Source organism: Phoca vitulina, unplaced genomic scaffold, assembly GCF_004348235.1.
Source record: "Phoca vitulina isolate PV1807 unplaced genomic scaffold, GSC_HSeal_1.0 scaffold22, whole genome shotgun sequence".
Classification (NCBI taxonomy): Eukaryota; Metazoa; Chordata; class Mammalia; order Carnivora; family Phocidae; genus Phoca; species Phoca vitulina.
This window is the reverse complement of record NW_022589725.1, coordinates 8,504,101-8,524,948: the sequence shown is the minus strand read 5'-3', so window position 1 is coordinate 8,524,948 and position 20,848 is coordinate 8,504,101. Positions and strand designations below refer to the sequence as shown.

General features: G+C 40.7%; 1 protein-coding gene across 1 annotated transcript in view; it reads left to right on the top strand.

The window, feature by feature from the left end:
• The window catches only part of CTNNBL1 (catenin beta like 1), a 157,286-nt gene that overhangs the window by 31,121 nt on the left and 105,317 nt on the right, over positions 1 to 20,848 (top strand). The window contains exons 2-4 of the mRNA XM_032420188.1: positions 759 to 947; positions 4,744 to 4,850; positions 13,994 to 14,133. Coding sequence (XP_032276079.1) covers positions 759 to 947; positions 4,744 to 4,850; positions 13,994 to 14,133 — 436 coding nt within the window. The remainder of the gene's footprint in view (positions 1 to 758; positions 948 to 4,743; positions 4,851 to 13,993; positions 14,134 to 20,848) is intronic.

Here is a 20,848-nt window from a genome sequence, read left to right as displayed (position 1 = left end):
TGCTTGGATACGTTGGGCTGTTTGATTCCTGGTGCAGTGCTGTTTCTCCTCAGCTCTGAAGCCCATTTCAGTAGTGCTTCATTTTATTCCAATTTAATGGAAGGCTGCTGTTAAGAACTCCTCCGTGGACTGCAGCGTCAAAGGCAAAACGAGGACCTAACAGTGTGGCAGCCAGAGCCCTGGACCAGGAAGTGCCGATTGTGTTTTCAGTGCAGCTGCTGGCTTTGGGACTCTGGGTAATACTACCTCTGGGCCTTACTCTACCCTATTCTTCCATAAAGTAGGACTTTGGAGTCCAGTGGACCCTTGGGTGTTACATAGGTAATCTTCTCTGCTTGAACTACTTGTGAGTGACTGTAGTCTTTCATAGACATGAATTAAAACCATGTGAAGGGATTGGTGTCGGGAATTGTATTGTAACTAATAAATTGAGCCTAACCCATCTCAACGTGGCTGTGTTCCCTGTGATTTCTATATACACAGCAACTTTTGTGAAGTGATAAAACTTAGCATATTAAAAAAGTTCGGTGAAAAAAAAAGCCAACTACCTTGTAGGTGACTTTAGTCATGTATTTATAGAATCACTACGGGTCTGAAAAAATGACCACTTGGAGCTTTACTTCATTTTGTGGGAGAAATCGTATTGTATGGAGCTTTTCATCAGTGAATCCTTGAAAGCTTTTATAATGTCTGCTACGTGTGCCCTTCTAGGTCTTTTCCAGCTCTGGAATCCTGTGTTTCTTTTTTTTCTTTCTCAGCCCAACAGGGGCACAAAACGTCCCCGGGATGATGAAGAGGAAGAGCTGAAAATGCGTCGGAGGCAGGCTGGTCCCCGAGACCGTGGCCGCTATCGGGAAGAGGAAATGGCGGTGGTAGAAGAAACAGACGATGACAAAAAGAGACTGCTGCAGATTATTGACAGAGAGGGCGAGGAGGAAGAGGAAGAGGTAAGGTGGCAGGCGAGGCTGGCCCTGACACGCAGTGTCTGTAGAGTGTCATTTTAGGTCAAATACTTCATTCCTCTGAGCTTTTCAGCTTCATCTATTAAACAGGGCGAAGAATACTTACTGCACAGTATTGACGGGAAGGTGAAGTGCACTGATGGAGTTGGGAAGCATTTTTCAAAGTGTAAAGATCATTATAGATAGAGTTTTTAAATTCTTCTGGATTACGTGTCCTAATCGAGGCCCGAGCACTGGACTGTGGGGCTGTCGCTGTTGACTGAGGAGGGTCAGGGAGGCTTCCTAGGCCGGGCACACTGAAGGCACTTCCATTTTTTAATGTAGTCGGTAGTCTTTGAAAGAGGAGTGGCATTTTATCACACTAGTGGAAGGAGGCTTTTCAGTTGAGATGGCGTTAGCAAAGCAGCAAAGGTGAAGAAGTTCAAGGTGGAGCTAAGAGATTAGGTATTTAGGTGTAACTGAGAAAATACAGTTTAGGAAAAGAGGTGCTATTTGCTGTTCCTCAAGATGCCTTAAGGCATGCTCATTCCTACCTCTGGACCTTTTGACTTCTGTGCCCTTTGTGGAATGCTCTTCCCGAAAGGCTTTGCATGGCGGGTTTCTTTCTTCTCATTTGGGTCTCAGTTCAGATGTTTCCTCCTCAGAGAAGCCTTTCCTATCTCTGGGGTAGCCCTGTAAGTTATTCTCTTATCACTTTGGTCAGTATATTGTCTTCATAGCATTTACCGTTATCTGAAATCCTGGTTTGTTTATTTTACTCATTTGTTATCCTCTCCCCCACCTCTTATGAAAACAGGGACTGGCTCTGTTTTGTTCACAGCTGTATCTCTAGCACTCAGTGCAGTGCCTAGCTCTTGGTAGGCCCTTGATAAATATTTATTGAATGAATAAATGAAGCTAAAAAGAGTAGAGGTAAAATACCAGTGATTAAAAATAAAATGACCTTACCTAAGTGTCTTTTTATATCCATAAGTGTTAACTTGCATGTTATTTCACCCTGGCATTTTGTTAAAAATGAATTATGGAAATGGATTCTTAAGAGCCAGCTGTTTTTTGGTTCCCTGAAAGACATGATGCTAAGTTTGGATTTAAAAAATGAAGCTGGAGTGTGAATCTGAGAAGGAAAAAAAAATGGATTCATATTCCAAAAAGGTCTTTACTGTGTTGTGACAATAACTCTCTCATTAGGATTTGTACCAGTGCTAATTTGGGGGTCTGCCCCTAAAAGATGGTGACACTTTGGAAATCTGTGGTGGGAGAGGGTCCTGAATTTCCTCTCTGAGGGCAGCAGCCCTGCTAGGCTTAGACAAACCGTGTGTGTAGCACATCCTCTCTCCTTACTTCCCTCTCGGCTCCCCCTCCCTCCCTCCCTCCCTCCTCACTAGCTTCGGCTCAGTCTGTTAGCCCTGCAGCAGCAGTTAATTGGCAGGTATGATTCCCATGTAGGGCAAGGCTGGTACTGGAGGATTAGGATAGTAGCTGTCATGGGTAAGTGGTTTCTAGCCTGGGAGACAGACATGTAGTGTGGGACCAGGCCTTCTGTTAAGGGACAAGGGAAAAAGAGATCGCTTTGTAAAAATGACACATGGAAGACTACAAGTCCAGGAGTTATTTTCTCACTGCCACCAAAGTCCCATTTGATGAAAAACAAGTGATGTTTGCCCCTGTAAAGTCACGTGGACTTGTAAAATATTATTGTCCTTTTTGTGCTATATCACCAGCATTCATCTTTCTGAAATCTCCCTCTGGTTTCTGACGTTGAGCTATTGGAGATACTGCTGTGGTCGATGACTAAGACTGATAATTCAGTTTTCCCCCAGCATTGGAGGGAAATTAAAAGAGGGAAGGCCAAACCCTGGAGAGGCTAGGATTTGGGGGATCCTATGAGAGCTGTATTAACACTATTACATTTTTTTTCCTGCAGGGTGGGCAAGATGTTAGCTAAGGGAAAGAAAAGAAGTGGAGATTGAGGTTTCTTGAAAGTGATTTAACCCTTCCTAAAAATTTAGATTACTTAGTGAAATCCTCATGATACATTGGGTGCATCGTGCCTGTTGCTAGTAGTAACAATAAGGGTTTATGTTAATATAGTGTCCTGTAGTTTGTAAAACAGTTTTATGCACCTCATCTCTTTAGGTCATCTCCATGACCTTGAAAGAGACAGGTAATATTTTCGCCCTCCCTCTCTCCCTGCCTGCCTGCCTGCCTGCCTTCAGCACATCTTCCCTGGCTGCTTGCTGTGTGCCGGGCACTGTGATGGGCACTGGAGAGTCAGCAGTGAACAAGTAGACATGGGCCACCGAAAGGGATGTTTACTCTGGTTTGGGGTTGGAGAGATTGTCTGGGCTAGATCCTGCCATACCTTTTTTATATGGGTCATGTGAAGGATTTAGAATTTTATTCTGAATGCCAAGTGGATGAATTCAAGAAAGACTTGTGAGGTAGAGTCTGTTGGACTTGGTGAGGGTTTGAGGATTATATTCAGCAAAGTAACATCACCACGTGCCTAGTAAGTAGTGAAGCTTGACTCTGAGTCTTGACTGAGCCAGGGCACTGAGTTCAATTTGTGAAGTTTCTCTTTAAGCTACAGATACTGGGCATGGGGTGGGAGTCCAACAGAGGTCCTCAGGGGCCAGGAGTCATTGATAGAATCTAAGAAATCTGTCATGCCCAAAACGAATTTATAGATAACTCCTACTTAAAACCCAATATATGTTGGCTAACTGAATATACAAAAACAAAACAAAACAAAAAAACCCAACATATGAACATTGAAATTCAATAAAATCATAGCTAACACTTTTGAGTACTTATACAATTATGAGATGATTCAGTGCTTTCCAGAAGGATCAGTTTCTGGTTCTCTTAATAGCAGTCTTTGTATTGCTTTTAGGTGTGAGTTGTGGTCAGTGGCCACAAAAGCTGTGAAGCCAGGAGTTGGGTGTCAGAGAGGCAGAGTGCACTGTAGCACGTGACTCTAACCTTGAAAAGAAACTGAGGAGAAAACATTCTTGAAATTTTATTGTTGATTTTTTTGGGGAAAATGATTCCATTTACAAAAATTCATTTTATTTACCTTTGTAGTTATTATTCCAGTGTTTGAAATAAGAAAACTGTATGTTCTACTAGTTTTTTATGTCTCCCCTGAGTGAGGTTACTAAATTCTTGATGCTATATCGGGCCTCTCTGATTTCCTTCCCAGTAGCTAGTAAGGACCTGAAACAGTAATGTGTAAGAAATGCAAAGCAGTGACTGTTGCTAATTAACAAGCATTCTTACGGTATGCGCTGTACAAAAATAGGCTGTGAGTTGGATTTGGCCTGTGGACTGGAGTTTGTCGACCCCTGGCGTGGGGATTCCCAAAGATTGAGGTCCACTGTCATTGACTCAGGGTTTGACCTTGAACGAGTTCTTTTAAACCTGAGTGTTATCTTACCTGTACAACAAGGAGAAGGATGGGTAAATATTAAATTAAACTATCTAATACTGTTGCTTATTCCATGCCATACAGTATGCTCAAGAAATATTTGTTGAATGAGCTAGTCTTTAAAACCTTAAACTGAGCTTCCTGAACTAGTTGTGAGACAGAGTGATACAACGTAGCATGTGATCTAGACCCTTAACCTTCTTTCCAGTGGGGGAGATAAAGTATGTACTGTATATTTAACCCAGGAAGGTGAGTGGCAGAATGGCATGAAAGAGCCATAGAAAAGAAGTAGTGATTAGTGAATAAGAAATCCCTTTGGACTGAAATTGTTGCTGTTTGTTTCCTTTATACCAGGAGGAACCACTAGATGAGAGCTCAGTGAAGAAAATGATCCTTACATTTGAAAAAAGATCATATAAAAACCAAGAGTTGCGGATCAAGTTTCCAGACAATCCAGAGAAGTAAGGCTCTGTTTTGCTGAAACCCTCTTTCCTCCTACATGTTATGTTTGTTGTTTTTGTTTTGTTTTTCATTTGTTTTGCCTGCTTTGGTTTTTGTGATTTGTGTCAGGAGTCCTAGGACAACCCACATGTTTGGGAAATCACTGGAAAGACTCATAGGGCTCAGAATCAGTGGTACTCAAGGGCACACAACAGGATCAGCAAGAGGGAAAGACAGATAAGGCTGGACTCTGGAGAAATTCATGTATAGGCTCCTTGTCTTTTTTCTGCCTGGGTTACACGCAGACATGTTCCTTTCTCCAACAGTGAAATACATCAGCACGTGTGTAGTGTTTCTGTCCAGGGAAGCGCATTTGAGTGAGACTTAAGAGTCCAAGATATTTTTGAAAACAAGTTATGTAGGCCTTCTCTGTCAGCAGTGACTATCAAAATTCCACACTACCAGAGGGAAAGCAGAAGTTAAGTGCTCCAGGTGGGCAAAACACCCTTATCATTTAGGGAACCTTTCAAAAGCCAAGTTCCCAGATACCAGCCTAGGACTAGATGCTTGTAAAGATCAGGTCTACTATGTTAACTCTTTTCTGCATTGTTCTTCTCAAGGCGTAAAGAAAACTGACCATGCCTGTCATTAGTGATAGCTTTACTGGTGAGAAAATTTCAAAGGCTTTGCGGTTAGACAGATACGGGTGTGACTCCTACATGACCTTGAGTAAGTCACTTCTCCTTTTTTAGCCTCAGGTATCTCATCTGTATAAAGAAATAAAACCTCCTTCACAGGGTTGTTGTGAAGATTGAGTGAGAATGATGGCAGGTGTTTAGCTCAGTGCCTGGCACACAGTAAGTGCTCACTGAGTGACAGTTCATGTGATTGTCACTGCACCAGCACCTCCGTGTACTGTGAGGTGCTGTCATGAGGAATCTGGTGTCTTTCAGTCCATCTTGACAAGTACTAACATGGAAAGATCACCTGTTGTATGACAAAAAAAATCAAGGTGTGGAATATGTACAGTATGATCTAGGTAGGGAAAAAAAATGAATTCTAACTAAAGGAATTGCATATTTATACAGATTTTAATGTTCTAAATCTCTCTTCCCTCCCTGTCTTTCTGCCTCTCAGGACATACACTTTTAATAAATCTTAATAGGTCCAAGGCCCCTAGGCAATTAAGAGTTGAATAGTACAGTCTTTGTACTCCAGTTTATAGGTTACTAGGGAGACTGACTATAAATGCAGGGTAGAAGGAAATATACTTTAAAGAGATAGAAGCAGAGTGCTGTTAGAGCATAGGGAAAGAAGCCATGAATACCAAGTTGGGGGCTATTGAGGGCTTCACAGAAGAGGTGGTATTTGAGCTTGGCCTTGAAGAATGATTTTTATTTTAATGGGCAGAAGAGAACATGGAAAGGCCTTCCAGGCAATGTGATTAGCGTGAACAAAGGCACAGAGGTATCAGAGGGCATAGAGACCTCATGGCAACCTAGTGAGGCTAATGTGATTCAGTACGTCCTCTCTGTGCTGTAGATGAGGAGGTATAGAGAGAGGAGAACCTCGTTAACTGGACCCAGGCCGCAACCCTCTTTGATCAGAGCTCAGTCTTCCCAACACCAGAGTCCTGTCAGTTTTGTGCTGACCTCTACCTTATCGTAGCACTTGTCATACTGCATTGTGTCTGTGTGTGCATGGGTGTGTTTGATTATACAAGTAATACATGAACAGACTGTCATAAAAAACACCAACAGTGCATAAGTAAAGTAAAAAATGAAAGTTCTCCTTCACTGCACAGACCCCCTTTCTGTTCCGCTACCCGGAGATAGTCTCTGTGAGTATTCCTTTAGATTGTTTTCTGTACATATATTTACATATGTAATTTTTTCCCCTACCTAAATCATACTGTACATATTCTGAACCTTGATGGTTTTACTTACATAACAGGAGATCTTTCCCTGCATGTTTACCTTTTGTTTTGTGATCGGTGCGGTGTGTTTCATGGTGTGGAGATACCGTGATTTATTTACTATTTTTCTTTGGATGGATATTTGGTTATTTTAAATATTGACTTTTGTGAACAATGCTGCAGTGAATGTCTTAGTGTGCATTATTTCTGTGGGATAGATACGGAAGTGTTGAATTCTTCAATTGAAGGGGATGTATTTTAAACTCTGATAGCTCCTGCCAAATTCCATACCCTGGCCTTTCATTCTACCAGCTGGTTTCTTTCCCTAAATTTTTGCCCACGGTGAATGTGATCTTTGTCATTTGTTCTATTGTTACTTCCTTCCTCAGTGGTTTTCCTACATTAGAATCTGTGCCTTTCAGGAGGTAGACTGTGTCTTGTTTGTTTCTGTTTGTAGTACCTAGCACAGTTCCTGCCATACTGTAAGTGCTCAGTAAACAGGAGAGGTCTTACATAGTTGAGGTCATCCATAGTACATTCCCAATGCTTGGAACCTGAGGATACATTATGAGAAAGCTATGCTATAGGTTGATAACACTAGAAATTTAAGAACCACAGTACTTTTTGGAATGCCAATATTGCCTTTCTCCGCTTCTAAGTATACTTCTGTCGGTGTAGAGCAGTGAGTTTCTGCAGGTTATATTCACCATCTACATCTTAGCTACCACAGATGCTCCAGTGTTACAATTCATAAAGTGGTTTTAAGAAAATGTTATTGCATTAAAAACAACAACAACAACAGTGTTTTCCGTCCAAATTTATACACTATTTTAGTTTTTAAGTCACAACATTCAAAAATTGAAATTATGCATAAAGAACATTTTTTTTCATATCTAAAAGCAGGTAGGAAACTGCATTGTGTTTTAACCTTGAGTTCTTGAATTCTTACTGGTGCAGTGTCTTTTATAATTCTCTAGACCAGCGAGGTGCAATTAAGATGAAAATTGCTAGAGCATATTTGAATGAAACTTTCCGGTTGAGATCAGAAACGTTCAAATTTATTTTCCCATATATGCAATTGTCATTTTGATTGCGTACCCAAAAATGCCTCTCTTCATTTGGCTGCATTTCAGATTCAATTGACAATTCTTATGCAGCGTCTACTTGGCACTGTGTGATCATTCTCCCAAACATCACAAAAGTAGAGTGTGCTCCTTCTCTCCTTCTCTTCATTTTTGTAGGGCTGGAATTACTTAGTTTATTGGTTCTCAAACTTTTTAGTCTCAGGACCCCTTTGCACTCTTAAATTATTGAGTACCCCAAAGTGCTTATCTTAGGAAATTTTAGAATATACAAGCACACATTTCATTAGCCCTCAGGGCAATGATAGCACCACGTGTTGTGCAGCCCTCTGGAAAATTCCACTGTACACTCCTGAGAGAATGAGAGTGAAAAAGGCAAATAATGTTTTGGATTTACCATAAAAATAGTTTTGATCATATAGACTCCTGAAGGATCTCCGGCCAGCTCCTACCCCACCCTGGGGTTCTAGGACCACACTTTGAGAATTGTTGATTCATTTGGGTGGAAGAAACCTCATGCTTCCTATGTATTGATAGCTGGTTTTATGATTGCAGGAGAACTCACTGGTTTCTGTTGCTTTTCTGGTATTTTTGACTTCACTGATCATTTGCTAATATTCACTCTTGTGGTTGAATGAGAACATCATGCTGGTCTGAAGCAAATGTACATGGGCAGACGAGCAGAATATTTTCTGTCATACCAGATGGAATTGATGACCCCGCCTCAGCCTGGGTTACTGTTTTAATATGTTGCTCTATTGCTTTCTCATTGACCTCTAACTTGATCCTTTCTTCCAGCTGTGCATCAGCTGTTGTTAAAGGTATGCCTAATCCCTAGACAGTCAGTCCTTTACAAATATTGTAGTGTGTGCTTTAAATGAGGAGGCTTATTCTTGGTCAGCCAAAAGAGAAGAAAATTTTCTTTGTTATAGCAGAGCAGACTTGAGGGTACCTAGATTTATTGAGCACCTGCTATGTGCCAACTGTTATTAGGCACATTATATTTATTATCTCTTTTAATCCTCACTATAATTCAGCTAGGAAGCTTAAGGAAGTTGAAGTTTAGAGATAGGTTAGTTAATATTCTCCATCTCCCTTGTCCAGACTGGGGCCCTATGTTCTTTGTTCCAATAACAGTTTTCTTGGGCAACACTAGACATCCTTACAATTAATTGCATTGAATAGATTGTTTAGATTTGTGCCTTGCTAGAAGCTCCATGAGGACAGCAGCTGGGATTGTTTTGTTATTTGTTATTTCCTCAGTACCTAGCACAGTGACTGGCGCTTAGTATGTGCCCCATGAATGCTTGTTAACACACTGCTCTTGGTTACACAGCCTATAAATGTTGTGGCTGGGGTGTAACCCAGGTCAGTCCCATTCCCAAGTCCAGGGGTTTCCTACTCTAGTTCATTATTAATGTAACATTGGGCCCCAGTGGTATTTTTGTGATGTTTCCCTGCTCACAGTTGACTTTTTGCTTGTTTTGTTGGTTTTGTTTTGATAATTTTATGACTTTCTAAACTTAAAAACATTGGGTTAAAACTGCATAGTTGGAAGAAGAATTTCCAGGTTGGAAGGGACTGAAAGGTGCAGTCCATTCTCCCTTCTCCTTCTTGATTTTTTTTCATGTCACCCTTTATTAATTACCCCCAGTGACAAGGATCTAACTTTACAAAGAAACCTGTTTCATCTTTGGCAGCTCTGACTCATAAGATTTCAACTTGGAATGAAAAAGAATTTCAACACATTCTTTTATGAGAGGATGTCTAGACTCCTTAAAATCTCAGTTGCTTCCCCAAATTAGTTTCCATAGCCCTCCTAAATAAAGTATGGTTCCCGTAACAGATGTCATATACCTTAAGGGTTATCTGATCTGCATGATAACTCTTGTATTTTCTTCTAAGCAGGCTAAAACCACAGCTGCTTTTGTGGCAGCTGCTTTCCTCTGCTCCTTCCTTTGGCAGGTATCTGCTAGATTTCTTTGGTGGACTAGGGAGTGTGCCCGGTGCTGGGTGTCTGGAGATGAAGGAGTAGTAGTTTCCGTCCTGGCAGAACTATCTCATGGTCTGATTTGTATTGCAGTTACAATTGACTAACACCATCAAGTCCTTTCTACACATGTGCTCTTACTAAACCGTATCTTTCTCACCCGTGCATTTGTACCTGACTTTATGGGTCAGTGCAGTGCTCGGTGTGGATCCTAGGTAATTTTCCTCCTGTTAGATTTGGCCCATCATTATTGCTTGTCAGGAACTTTTTGAAATGATTTTGTCAGCTGCTGTGTTCACTGTCTCTATAAGCTTTGTGTTATATGACATTAGTTAAGTTTGCCATTTATATATCTTCACCTAAGTTCATCAAAAACAGGTGTAAGGGGCACCTGGCTGACTCAGTCAGAAGAGCATGCGACTCTTGATCTCGGGGTTGTGAGTTTGAGCCCCACATTGGGTATAGAGATTACTTAAAAATAAAATCTTTAAAAAACAAAAAACAGGCCTAAGGATGGAGCCCTGTGGGATACTACCAGAGGCTTCTCTTCAGGCTCACATTCATTCATTGATTATACCCCAGGTCCCCACACCTTTTCCTTGTACTCAACGTGACTTTGCTTAGTACTATTTAGTGCCCTTGTCAGTTCTTCCCAATGAACTGTAAAAGTCTTTTGTCAAGTTACTCTCTAGTACTACTCATGTAAGGCAAATAAGCCTTAGGGATTTGCTGAGCCTTTTAGGTTCAAAGATTATACAGATCTGCTGCCCCAATACCTGAATTCTATGCCAGCCCTTCCAAGTCATGATTCTGATTTGGCTTCCATGCTTTAGGTGATAAGGAACCTAGTGATCTAAAAGGGTAATCTATTTGTACGCATAGTGAAGGAGCCTTAAAAAAACTGGAATCTTGAGAAAAGTAATTTTGAAATTAGAATAATAAGCAGGTGAGAATAGACAAGGAAGCATTAGAAAAGAAGAACAACAGAATGTTTTGTGGTAACAGGTAAAATATGCCATGATAATGTGGAAGTGTGGTCCTGGCTCAGGAATTTGCAAACAAATCTGTGAAATGAAGTGAAAAACCCATAAAAAGATTAGAGTACGCATTAAAATTTAGTGTATGATAGAGGTGGTATTTCTTCAGATCTGTGGAAAAAGGATAGGTTATGGTATTGGGACAATTGGCCAAACATTTGCAGAAAATAAAGTTGGATCTTTGCCCCATATCATATGCTAAAATATATCTCAGATTTACTTACTCCTAAACATTTAAATATGTATAAACATAGAGATAGTATATCATAAAATATATTTGATCTTAGTGTAGGAAAAACCTTACTCAGGGTGCATGTAAGATAGAGTTCATAAAGGCAAAGATTTAACTACTTAGGCTTTTAAAAACTTTTATGTTAAAAAGCACAATGTACAAATTAAAGGGCAAATATTTTTCGTTGGTTTATTTTTTTGTAACATATGGCAGAGATTAATTTCCTTAATATATAGAGTGCTTATAAATCAGTAAATAAGATGAGCACCCTGATATAAAAATGGTCAAAGGAGAAACAACATTAACAGAATTTTAACTTAATATCAGAAGTGCAAAATAAGAAATAAGTTGTATTTCTCATCTCAAATTGGAGGAGATTTTAAATAGATAATACTGGTTTTGAGGAGGCTGTGGGGGAAATAGGCACTTCATAGCTGGTACCTTTCTGGCAGGCTAGAGCAAAATCTGTTAAGTTATGCATACTTTCTGACTGGGCACCTTCCTGGGAATTTATCCTAACAATAATTATGAATACATACATCGTAGTGTCATTTGTTGTAAGGGAAAAGATTGAAAAACCATCTAAATGACAAAGGGGGATTGGTAAAATAAATTATGATAGATCCACATAAGGAAATACGATGTAGCTTTTTAAAATGTATTATTTAGAATAGACATTTCAGATAGGCTTAATCTCCTACACCCGCTCTTGGATTGATTGGTGGTTTCTTCTTGGAACACTGTGTTGAGAAGGATTCTGAAGCCATGTCTGGGCTCAGCAGGGAAGGGCACTGGGTTCAATGAGGGATTTTGCCATGGAAGGAGAAGGAGTGACAAGTGTTCGATACTGGCTTTTCCTGTTGTAGAAGAATGCTTAATGATAAGGGAAATTGTTCAGCCTATGTTAACAACAATGGCAAAAATTGAATATAGAACTGTATACTATGTAGGCTACTTTTTTTGGTGGGGGGGGCAGGCTATGAGTTGAGAAAAACTACTTAAACCTACCAGAATATTATCAGTGGTTATTTCTGGTCACTGAGATAATGGATGGATGATTTCTGTTTATTTTTTGAAAGCTTGTCTTTTCCCAGTTTTCTATAGAAAGTAGTATTTTATAACTAGAAAAAATATATATAAATGTTGTGATTAAAAATAATAATGGGGAAAAACAGTGGTAAGGATATTGTCTGAAATACAGGCATGTTTTTAAAGAACTATAGTCTCCAGATTTTGTTCCTTGCAGAATCCAGATTTTTGGAGAGGTGGTTTTTGCCCAGCCCCTCAGCATCTGAATGAGGCATATGTAACTTCAAGAGTCCCTGCTTACGTTCCTTTTCTTTTTTTAAATTAAAGCACACTGATATAAAATTAAATTGAGGCCATTTGATTAAGCAGGCATCTGTGGATATAGGGAGACAAAAGATATAATTTCTGTCTTTAAGAAGCGTACATTCTAGAAGGGAAGATAGACATAATAATAACAGCAGTGGCAGGAGAAGAAATGAGAGCAAACATGTAGTGCTTTTTATAGGCCAGGCATTTTTCTTAAGTGCTTTATGTATTCATTTACTCTTTACAGTAGACCTGTGAGATAGGAACTTTATGATCTTATTTACAGATGAGAAGTTGAGGCATGGAGAAGTGAAGTAAGTGACTAAATCAGGTTCAAACCCAGGCAGTCTGACTCCAGAGTCTGTTAAACCACTGCTGGGGCGCCCGGGTGGCTCAGTCGGTTGTGTCTGACTCTCGGTCTCAGCTCAGGTCTTTTTTTTTTTTTTTTTTAAGATTTTATTTATTTATTTATTTGAGAGAGGGAGAGGGAGAGAGAGAGCGCACGTATGAGCAGGGGGAGGGACGGGGTGAGGGAGAGGGAAAGAATCTCAGGGAAACTCCACACTGAATGCAGAGCCTGACACGGGGCCTGATCTCACAACCCTGAGATCATGACCTGAGCCAAAACCAAGAGTCGGATGCTCAACTGGCTGAGCCACCCAGGTGCCCCTCAGCCCAGGTCTTGATCTCAGGGTCATGAGTTCGAGTTCAAGCATGTGCAGTCTCTCCTTGGGTTACTTGGACACGATAATACAGATATCCTTTTAGATCTGTCCTCAGTTACTCTCAGTCAGGTATTGTTCAGTTGCTTTACATGGATTGGCTCACTTCCTCCTCAGGGCAAACCTTCCTGTCTTGTTCATCAAAGGCTTACTGGGCATTTCTGATATGTCAAACACCGGGGGAGGGCTGGGAGAGGTGAATGCAGAGCAGTTTTGTTCTTAGCACCTGGGCATAGGTTTGTTGAAAGGTTTGGGTGTGGAAATGTGAGTGGAGTATCATGCTCTGTAAGGTGTGGTGGTGATTACAGGATCCTGGAGACCAGCACTGCTTTACTTTGGAATCTGCCCCCTAATGGGCTTACTGAAGGGAGAGGGTTTGGAGGAAGGCAGGGTATTTTTGGATGGCAGGAAAATCTCAGCATCGTCCTTTGGGTAAGGGGAATAATTGGCCCTTGATCTGAAGTGGCAGGTAAGAGAAACCCTTTTTGGGTTAGTAGGATAACTATGTCAGGGCAACACAGTGGTAATGGTAGCTAATCCACAGGACTGGTGGGCAGGTCATTTAATGCTAAAAATGTTTCAGGAGCCTCTAAAAGGCAACTTGTGACTGCAAGAGTAAGGGGAACCCTGTAATGAGATCTGAATCCAAGATTGATTTTTGTAATGAGGAGATCGATTTCTCAAGGAAATTGTGTGACAGTATGATGTTTGGATGAGTGTACTTCCTGGTTGGTCTGTTGCTGACACTTTGACAGATTGTTTCTCTGTCTGGATTATGTTGCTGTTTGCTCCTCAGTGCTGATAAGTAACCCTTTCCTTTCACTGATGCTGTCATGTTTTCCCCTCCTAGGTTTATGGAATCCGAGCTGGACCTAAATGACATCATTCAGGAGATGCACGTGGTGGCCACCATGCCAGACCTGTACCACCTCCTGGTGGAGCTGAATGCTGTGCAGTCTCTCCTTGGGTTACTTGGACACGATAATACAGATATCCTTTCAGATCTGTCCTCAGTAGGAAGGCTGACAGGGTGAGGGAATACTGTTTACTCTCGTCTCCTGTCTGTCTCTGCTGATGTCTGCTGTCACGTCTGGTGTTCTATTTTCATTCTAATTATCTCCCGTCTTGAAACACACGCTGCTCTTTACTCATTTGAAAATCTGTTTTTATCTATGACTAAATCTTGGGCAATCCTTAATTGTCCTATTTTCTCTTATTAGTGCTGGAATTCATTGTGATGTATCTGTTCATACCTTAATAGCATTAATTTCTCAGGATCTTGATTTTCCAGGTCCATTATAGCGGCAAGGCCAGATAGGATTTGAATCTGTTGATCTAGACATCATTCTGCTAACAGACGGCCCAGTGGAGTTGAGAAAAGAGGAGGCAGTGAACCATGGTAGAAAGCACACTGGAATGTCCAGGAAGACAGGGATTTTAATTTTATTTTGTCCAGTGCTACATTCCCTATTCCTTAAAAAAGGCTTGGTGCATGGAAGCACATAATATTTGTTGAATGAGCATTAGACCTAAACGGATGATCTAGCTTTGGCTCCCAGCTTCATTTCTAGTGTGAAATTTGATGCCCCTCCAGCCCTTAGTATAGTCCTCTGCAGGAGTGGAGTTAATAACTTTTGCCTTTCATTGTTACGGAGGATTAAAGGAGACCATGTGAGGGCTAAGCAGTTTCTGATACACAGTAGGCACTCAGTGGATGTTACTTTTACCTGAATCTGAACCGTGACTTCCAAAACCATTTTATACTTTGTCTTTGCTCTCAGATGTGCAGCAGCTTTCTGCAAACGGCTTTTGATGTGCCCTTGGTCGGGAATATGTTCATTAAAGCAGATTCTCTTCCAGTAGTTTTTCTGTTTGAATCCAGATTTCCGAAGGTAGGAGACAAATTTAGTTAGTCTGCCTGAGTGATATTCACGGGGAATCTGCTGCTGCTTCATGTTATTTTCATCTTCCTGGTAATCTCTCTCCTGAGAGCATGTCTGACTAGGTTCTTTCCTGCTTGATAATTCTCATAGAAATAAATCAGTGAATAATTTTAATGCAGGCTTCTTGAACGGTGCTCTTAAGCCATTTCTGAGACTTGTAAGGTTAGATAGTATTAAGAATCACTCTGTCAGTCCCCAGGTTGCTGAATGTGTTCCTCAGGGTTTACTTCTGGGTTCTGGGTTGTACGAGAACCCTGGTCGATTAGCTTGTTTCTGGATCAGCTTAGTATAGGGTCTCATGAATTCATGCAGTAGACATGCTTGGAGTGCTTATTATGTACCAGGCACTGTAGTAGACCCTGAGGAACCATGGACTAGACTGGATGTTCAAGCAGCATCAGTCAATAAACATATATTTGGGTGTCTACCATATGATCAGCCCTATTCAAGGTACTAACTAGTCCTCACAGAGTTAGTAAGGTAGAAGGAGTTCTAGTTATGACTTTACATTTTAATTCATCTACAGAATGGTAGATTTTCAGGATCCAAACAGACCTGAGAGATGACTTAGCCCAGTGCCTTATTTATTTAGTGACAAATCAGAGGTCCAGATGTTGGACAGCTAACTGTTGAAGTTGAGGCTGGCCCTCTGGGCCCCCCCAGTTTCCAGTCCAGTGTTGTTTCAAGTGCATCTTGAGCCCTCCCCCTGTAGGATTTATTACATCCCTGACAGAGTTGCACAGTGTCATCTGCTACCTTGTGTATTCACACAGGAATCACCAAGTTGTTTCTGGAAACACAGCTCTCGTTCTTTTTTCTGTTCCTGCTAACTCAAAGTAATAGTAGCAGCTTTCCGAAGATCCTGACATTTTGCTGATTCACCAGCCTGGTTCCTGCTGGGGAGAAGAATGACACAAGAAGTGCTGTTCGACATCGGCATACTTGGGAAAGGCAAGGGCACAGATGTTCCAAGTTGTTAAGTTCTGGTCTTTAAAAAGGAAAAAAACAAGTCCCCCTGTAATAACTTTGACAGATTGCCATTTCCCTCCTGTTTTCTGAGAACTAACCTGAGTTTTTGGTTTTTTTTTTCCCCTCTAGTATGCCAACCTTCACCCTACTGCCCTAATGATATTTTTTTAAATCTGATTTTTAATTATGCCCTACATCAGATTTAAAGTGCATTTGAAATTTTTTTAATTACCTAATTTTAATTAGCTGCAGCAATTAGGGTAAATGTCATCGTCCTCAAAGTACAGTTTTTCTTGAAAGTGGTTTCAGGAAGGGGTAGGCCCTCTTGACTTGCGTCTGACACATCCTCTACCATTTTGGGACGTTGATCTCCCAGTAGCAATGCATTCTGCTTCCTGTCTTATCTGTGATCTATAATGGAGATTTTTCTTCAGGAGACACTTGTTAACAATTACTGTTGTACAGCTGTAACTGCCCTGAACACCTTACCATGAATAAACAATTTCATGGCAGTCATGACTTAAATTTTTCATCTTTTTTAACTCTTCATTTATCAACCAAGACCATACGTGGCTGGTTGTGTTCCCGGCAAGCCCAGGTCATCTTTGCTTTGTCCTTCTCTGAGAAAACATAAACTATAGGGATTTTAATTGGATCAGAGGCTGGTTTGTTGTAACCTTAAGAAGCAGAGTTGCGAGAAAACAGCTTGTGCCCCGTCCTTTCAACTGTGAGAAGCAGCTTCAGAGTTTATTCTGGCGCTCTGCATCACTGCTGCTCGTGAGGGCCTGTCAGCGCTTCTGTGCCTCGTCTCCCCCCTTGAGAGGCTGGAGCCCAGCCATCGGTTGCTGCAGAGTGGAATTCTGGTCTGTGAAGAGCATCTCTGGGGGTGAGGGGCAGAGAGGGAGGGGCATACCCCTCACACACTACTGAAGAGTCACTCTGAATGTGCTAGAAGGGAACACAAGGTAGGATCCAACAGCTGCTGCCTTTTAGAAATACTGCTTTTTAGAACCATTTTTCCTTTGAAGTAGGTCATTTAAATATGTTTAGAGTCCTTTTTTGTGAACCTTTTGGAGTGTTTCTACAGAAACATAAAATCAAAGGTACATTTAAAGATATTTTCTTAAGGTACTGCTAAACAAACAGTTTTTGTGGCCCAGTTTAAGCCATATTTCCTCATTTTGCCTAAAGGAACAAGGAGGAATAAAACAAGGGGAAGGTAAAACCCCAGATGGTGGCTCATCACCCCTTTTACCACCAACAAAAAAATAAATCACCACAGCACCAAATCTATAAGCATCCTATTTTTGTATGTCATTAGCTGCATTCTCAATTTGAGTGACAAGTCAGTGGAATCCTTTCTAAAGTCTTTGTGGTAGATCACAGCATTTATGAACTTCCTCCTTTTTGTGATAAGCCCTGTTGGGTCCTATTGGGGAAACAAGAAATAATAACTCCAGTCGAGCAAAAACACTCACCTACTTACAAGTTACTATGTGTGGTAAGTGCCCTTGGAGTATTATGCTCATGAAATGCCATTGGAGTTTTGAGGTGTGAGTCATTTCTGGCTTGGGGGTGATTAGGGAATTGGGCATTGGAGAGGGGTAAGCTTTTAACAGATGTGGAGATCAGAGTGTGTTTCGAGTTCATTTTTATGGCCTGTATCTTGCCAATGGAAATTGCCATTCCTTACATGCTAGAAGCTGATGTGCTCATGTAATCACTACAAACTAACCAGGATATCAGGCTCATGACTTTACTTAAAAAACAAAAAACATCAAGACTACTGCTTCCCAGGTCAGTGCTCTATTCTTTAAAAAAAAAAAAAAAAAAATATATATATATATATATATATATATTTTGAATACACCCAATTTGTTCACAGTCTGTTTGTCTCCACCTGTTTGTGACTCAGAAAAATTAGGTCTCATTGTAATAATGTCAACCTAAGGCATTATTACAGTGGGTTGCATACTAATATGCGGGAAGGGAGAAATTTGTTAGTTACAGAGGAGATCATTGGTGCTGATAGGACAGCTCTTTTTTTTTTTTTTTTTTTTTTGGTCTGGGATAATTTTAGGAAGTGGTTGTTAGCGCTGTTCCTTTCTAAACAACTGCCTAGTTTTCTTAGACTCTAGAAAGCCAGGAGGACTTGCAAAGTTGTCCTGTTGGATTTTGTGAAGGACTACTGTGGGAATTGGAAAATAAAGAGCAGACAGACTTTTTTTAGACCAGCAGGGATCAATTGAATTTGAGCAGTTTGGGTCTGAGAAAGCTAAAGCGGAACAAACTGACTGCAACACACCATATTGTCCCAGGGGGTGTGTACAATAGTCAGGGGTGCCATGTGTTAGAGCCCCAGTGTTAATGAGCAGGAATAGGGCTGGGAAGGGTTTGAGCCTCTTAAGGGCTTTCTTCTAATTGGACTGGGATGGAGTTGGCTATTGCTCTAGTGCTTTCCTGCAAACACTGTCTAACAAGACTTGTGTATCTTGAGCTGTTGCTTTGCTGGGAGCTGTTCTCATCTCGATATTTCCAGAATCAAAACTACACTGAAGAGAAGGTACTTCTTTTTCTCATCAGTAGTCTGACATGTCTGATAATCTGTGCAGATAAGTCACCCATTTTTCTGGAGCCTTTTAAGTATGCTCTGAAGAAAGGTCAGGTAAAAAGTGCCAAAATGGCAATCTAGGAAAAGGACCTCTTAATATAACTTTTGATCAGGGGCGCCTGGGTGGCTCAGTTGGTTAAGCGGCTGCCTTCGGCTCAGGTCATGATCCTGGGGTCCTGGGATCGAGCCCCGCATCGGGCTCCCTGCTCCGCAGGAAGCCTGCTTCTCCCTCTCTCTCTGCCTACTTGTTCTCTCTCTCTCTCTATCTCTCTGTCAAATAAATAAATAAATAAATAAATCTTTAAAAAAAATATATATATAACTTTTGATCTTGTTTATGAGTTTTAGGTGAATTCTATGTCCCTGGAAGACTAGGGTGGTTGTAGCCTGCTTTGGACATTTCCCCTGTGGCAATATAGTGCCCTTAGCCATTAGTAGGTACTTAATGAATCTTGAACGAGTGCATTTTCTCCTTCATATTAGTTTGATCTAGGATTGGGAGAAAATTAAGAGTCCAGGTTTATTCTAGGTAGCTCTGTGCCAACTGTTTTAAAAGGAGAAAAAGACCATTGTGTCTGTGTTTTAAAATTCGTCTGCATTAAATGAGCCGTATCTAATTACTGTCCTAATCTAGGAGTAAAAGAAAAAAGTTTTTTGTTGTTTTTTTTTTAAACCCAGATTTGTTCTAATAAATCAGGTATATTCCCTGAATCTAGACTGGTTCATTTTTCTTAAGGAATCCTATTTGAAATGCTTTTTTTTTTTAAAGCTTTTATTTATTTATTTGACAGAGAGAGAGAGACAGCAAGAGAGGGAACACAAGCAGGGGGAGTGGGAGAGGGAGAAGCAGGCTTCCCGTCGAGCAGGGAGCCCAATGCAGGGCTTGATCCCAGGACCCTGGGATCATGACCTGAGCTGAAGGCAGACACTTAACGACTGAGCCACCCAGGCGCCCCTGAAATGACTTTTTTAAAAAAGCCATCTGCTTACTACATCTTGTTCTTATCTTTTTGTTTTTTGATTTTTTTAAATAACTTTGTTCCTTATGGACACATCTCATTGGAGGTTAATGAGATTAACGTTCAGTTTCTGTACCAAAACTCTACATGGATCATACCCAAAAGCAAGTATCTAAAGCCAAAAAGTGGAAGTAAATACTCCTCTTTTTCCAAGAGCCTTTGTATTATAGACCATCTTGTGCCCAGCTGGTCTTTTTTGCTTCACCTCTTATTACACTAGCTTATTGCCCCTGTAGTGGACAGGTACAGAGGGAGTGTGCAAGGTGGCCTTTCTACTCGACGTGACAAAATAGGCTATCAAAAACTGTGTTTTAGTAATTCACAGAGAGACAGGCTCTCTGTTTTCCTATTATACTTGGACGGGAGAGCCTTTTACCTTGTGAAATGAAATTGTAACTACAGTGGAAAAACCTATCACTCATGCCCAGAGTCTGCTTGTGAAGAAATGCTGGATGGGCGGCAGACCATGCTGAATTTTCTCATCAAGATTGAGAATCTGCCAGTCTATCTTTAGTTTTGGTTCTCATTCCTCTTTCTGGTCTTCAGATGACCTCTATCTTCCGGGTAATATTACATTACCCAGGAGTTGATTACAATTATGGACTTGTTACTGCCTTGCTGAAATGTTAATTTGGTGAAAGTTAGGAATTTATGTAAAATCACTTAGCGGTAGAATTGATGAAATATTTACCAGACCCAGTAACTGGTAACTGGTTTCATATTTGACTTCTCAACTGAGGCAGGAGTGTAGGCAAGGAGATAACCACTGGAACATTTTTAGAAATGACTTTCCTTGGTAAAATTTAGACACTTATCCTGTCCTATATAAAACCACCACCATTGTCAAACTCTTTTCCGTTTTAAAAGAAGTTCCTAGGTTTAATGTGACACATCTGTGAGCATGGTATAAGACTAATCAAAGAAAAATATGATACCTGGCCCATAGACCTGAGAGGCTGAAAAAGGACTTGATCGATCTGAATGTCTGTAGCATCGCCAAAATATAAAATTAGATCTTCCAACTCATTGTGACCCAGAAAGGAAGACCATGCTGTTGTTAGCCTACATTTTAGATTTTAGAGGCTTCAGGAAAAAGTGAAGGCAACAGTGAGGACCTTGGCCATTCTGTGGGAAGACTTGACTAACAATCTTTTTTTTTTTTT